Source organism: Loa loa (genome assembly GCF_000183805.2).
Source record: "Loa loa unplaced genomic scaffold supercont3.200, whole genome shotgun sequence".
Classification (NCBI taxonomy): domain Eukaryota; kingdom Metazoa; phylum Nematoda; class Chromadorea; order Rhabditida; family Onchocercidae; genus Loa; species Loa loa.
In genome coordinates, this window is record NW_018108380.1 from 10,522 (window position 1) to 14,473 (window position 3,952).

General features: G+C 21.9%; 1 protein-coding gene across 1 annotated transcript; it reads left to right on the forward strand.

The window, feature by feature from the left end:
- Positions 1-346: 346 nt before the first annotated feature.
- Positions 347-1,069, forward strand: LOAG_13320 (hypothetical protein; the record flags this gene model as incomplete). Its single annotated transcript, XM_003148829.1, has 2 exons — positions 347-862; positions 992-1,069. The coding sequence occupies 2 exons, from the start codon at positions 347-349 to the stop codon at positions 1,067-1,069; spliced, it is 594 nt and encodes a 197-aa protein (XP_003148877.1).
- Between the last annotated feature and the right edge of the window lie 2,883 nt (positions 1,070-3,952).

Genomic DNA, 3,952 nt, shown 5'->3' on the forward strand with positions numbered 1-3,952 from the left:
GAAGAAGAGAGAGAGAGAGAGAGAGAGAGAGAAAGAGAGAGAGGAAAAAAAAAACTTTCATATACTCCTTAAAAAAGGATCCCACCCATAAAATATACTTATCATTTAACAAATCAACAATGATAGAAACTTTAAACGGTAAAAACATTTTACAACGTGTTTATTATTATTATCGTTATTATTATTATTATTATTATTAACGATAGTAAATGTATTAGTAGTAATATCATTATTGTTTATTAGTGGAAATTATCATTGTTAACGTTGTTAATATTATTGTTATCATATTAATATTATTGTTATTATTGTTATTGTTATAATAATATAATGATTATTTGTTATCAGTATGACAACACCATCGAACTTTAACAGTGTAACTATGCTACCGGGTGCATCATATTTCTATCCAACAACAGCATCACAAGCATCATCAAAATGGTTTACTGATGGACATCATCATCATCATCATCATCATCATCATCTTCTTTCAAATCAACCACCAAATTTGGATGATCAAATTCCACGAATTGTTACTTCAAGTGGTTTACGAACTTTATCAACCACAGATCATCTCAAATATTCCACTGATGTTCGATGGCCTTCTGAATTTGCTTATCCAATATCAAGTATTCATTCAGCTGCAGCTGCAGCAGCTGCAGCTGTTTCAGTTACTCCATCGGAAGCATATCCAACTGATCCATTTCCATCTACTTCAATGGCGCAATTATCTGGTAACTGTTGCTTGAATCGTTTTGATAATACCGGAAGTTGTTACTATCCAAATCCTGTCCTGTCATCACCATATAATACGTCACCAACCAATGAACATTTTACCGCTGCGGAACATATCGCTCATTGGAAGGTAAACATTGGTAGGATTCATTTAAAAAAATTTGATGTTTTAAATTTCCCATTAATAATTATTATTTATTCAATGATATATACTTATTGAACAAACAAAAATGAGTATTTGTAATGTACGTACAAATAGGTCCAAATACGTGCAAACGTGCAAATACGTGCAAATGTACAAATATATACAAACGTACAAACGTGCAAATATGTATAAACGTACAAATATGTACAAATGACAGAAATATCATGTAATAATTTAAACAAATGGTTATAATTTTACATTTTTCTTTTTAAAGTTGACAAAAAGGAAAGAAAAAAAAACAGAGTTTATTTTATATTTGAAATTACTAAATATAATTAATTTAATGTTCAATAATTACAATCAAATTTTAGCTCAAAATTAAAATTACAATTCTGAATTAAACTTAAATTTTGCTATTTCATCATTTTCGGTTCCAACGCTTGCTTATACAACATCATTGAACGGTAAACGATCCGCATCAATTCGTCTTCAACAACAACAATCTACCTCACCACCGTATCGCACAGGTCCCGGTACTAACAGTAAGCATTTCGACATTTGTACATTCATTCTTCCTTTCTTCTCTTTTTTCTTTTTTTTTTTTTTATTACATCTTTTTCATACGATATAAATTGTTAAAAAAATAAAAAATTACGGTACGTAAGAAATTATGGTACTAAAAATTAAAAAAAAAAACCAATTACGGTATTTAATAATATATTTTTATTGAATGAATAAAGATATCATAGCATAATTAGCTTTTTATATGTGACATAGCATTTTATAAATTATTTCAAAAAGGGCAAAATTTTTCTGAAACATACAATATTTGTTTTTTTTTTTCAATAGACAAATAAAATGATAAGAACATATTATATCAGCATAGCTTTTCATATATTTTGACGTTAAATTCGTCATCAATGTCCTTTTTTTTTTTCATCCACCCACTCCTTCATCAATCTGCCGAAAATAATTTGCCGTTTTATCACATTTTAAAATTTATCAATTGATTAAAGATTGCTCTTTTTTCCTTTTTCTCATAATTATTTCAAAAATTTATGCAAATTTTATTTATCATAGTTTCTAATTCCTTCCATTGCATATTTAGGTACGAAATAAAATAGAAAAATGATTAATTAATTAATTAAAAAAAAAAATGTATGAAAGATGGAAAAAAAAAACACAAATTAACCAATAGATTTTGTCAGATCAGATTAAGATTTTAATCATTTTAATCATAATTTTTTAATTCCTTCTCATCTTTTCTTGTTGATTACAGTAAAAAAAAAGGAGAAAAAGGGAAGGATGTTGTTTATTTTGTCAGATAATCTCAATTTAAAATACATTTTAAAAAATGAAATAGTTTTAATTGTACTGATAAAAGGGATATTTTGCAAGAAAAAATAAAAGAGAAAAAATTGTCAATTATTATTATCATAAAACCAATTGAATTTATCATTAATCTAAAATATACTGAAGAAATAGAAATAAAAAATTGAAAAGAAATGAATTTTCTTGTTTTTCCTTGAATTCTTTTTACTTTTCAATTAATAAATTAATGATATAATGCATAAATATTTATCATTTATTAATACTTTTTAAAAAATTTAATTAAAAAAAAAAATTCATCTTAACAACAATGGCAAATACATTTCTAAGGCGTTTTATAATTAATAAATCTTATCAATAAAATTTTCATTGTGAAGTATTTATTCAAATTAATTTTATTTTAAAATAATACTTTTTTATTTGACATTATTTTATTAGTATTATTTTATTAATATTATTTAATAAAAAATAAAAATAAAATGAAAAATAAAAATAAAAATAAAAAATAAACAATAAGATATTATTTTATTTGTATTATTTTATAAAAAATAAAACAAAAATAAAAATAAAAATAAACAATAAAAATAAAAATAAACAATAAAATAAACAATAAAAATTATTGTTTAATTTATTTATTTTTGTTAATTTAACTATTTAATATTATTTCATTAGTATTATTTTAGTATTATTTTATTCGTATTATTAGTATTATTTTATAAAAAACAATATTATTTTATTTTTGCTAATTTAACTATTTAATATTATTTCATTAGTATTATTTTGTCAAAGCAATATTATAATTATTTTATTTTTGCCAATTTAACTATTTAATATTATTTCATTAGTATTATTTTAGTATTATTTTATCAAAACAATATTATATTATTTATTTATTTTTGCTAATTTAGTTATTAAGTATTTTATTTTTTTTCTCTTTACTCGATTATAAATTGATAGAATAATATTGCAGCAAAAAATATTCGATAATTTATGAATATATTATCTTGTCTGGTTTCTGTTTTTTCTTTTCCTTTTTTTTTCCTTCTTCTTCTTCTTAATAGTTCAATGAGAAGAAAAAAGTAATTGCCAGAAATGAACAATTATTTAGTTTAGAATCATAAAACATTCATCAATTGTTGTATTGGTAGAATAGAGGAAAATACACCGATCGTTGTAAAAAAGAAAAAAAAAAAAAACTTAAAGCATAAATCGAAAAGTGTAACATTTTGTTGAATGATTTACAATTGATATTAGCTAATATATATCAATATGTATGTTCATCTTTTTAATCTCAGGTATATATATATATGTTTCGTTAAATTCTTTGCTTATATTTATGAATAAAATAAAAAAAAAAATAAAAAAAAGTAGGGATGATAAAAAGACAAGAAAATGAATGCTAAATAGATATTTGAAATTTAAAAAAAAAAAAGTAATTCAATTATATTAATAGCAATAGTAATTACATATGATGAAAGATGATAATTTAAAAAAAAAAATTCTTTTAAAATATTCAAAAATTTTCATATTTCAAAATAGTCGTCGTAATTTTCTTTTTTAACCAACTAATTTGTATATTTATAAACGAATTCTTTGATAATTCATGTATTTTTTTGGTAATTAATTTATTGTGGAAAGCTAAGTTAGTCTGAATAATTAATAAAATTTCAAAAAAAACAAATGTATAATTTTAGATTAAAATATTTTTAGATAAAATATTACTTTATTGTACTTCTTTTTTTTTTT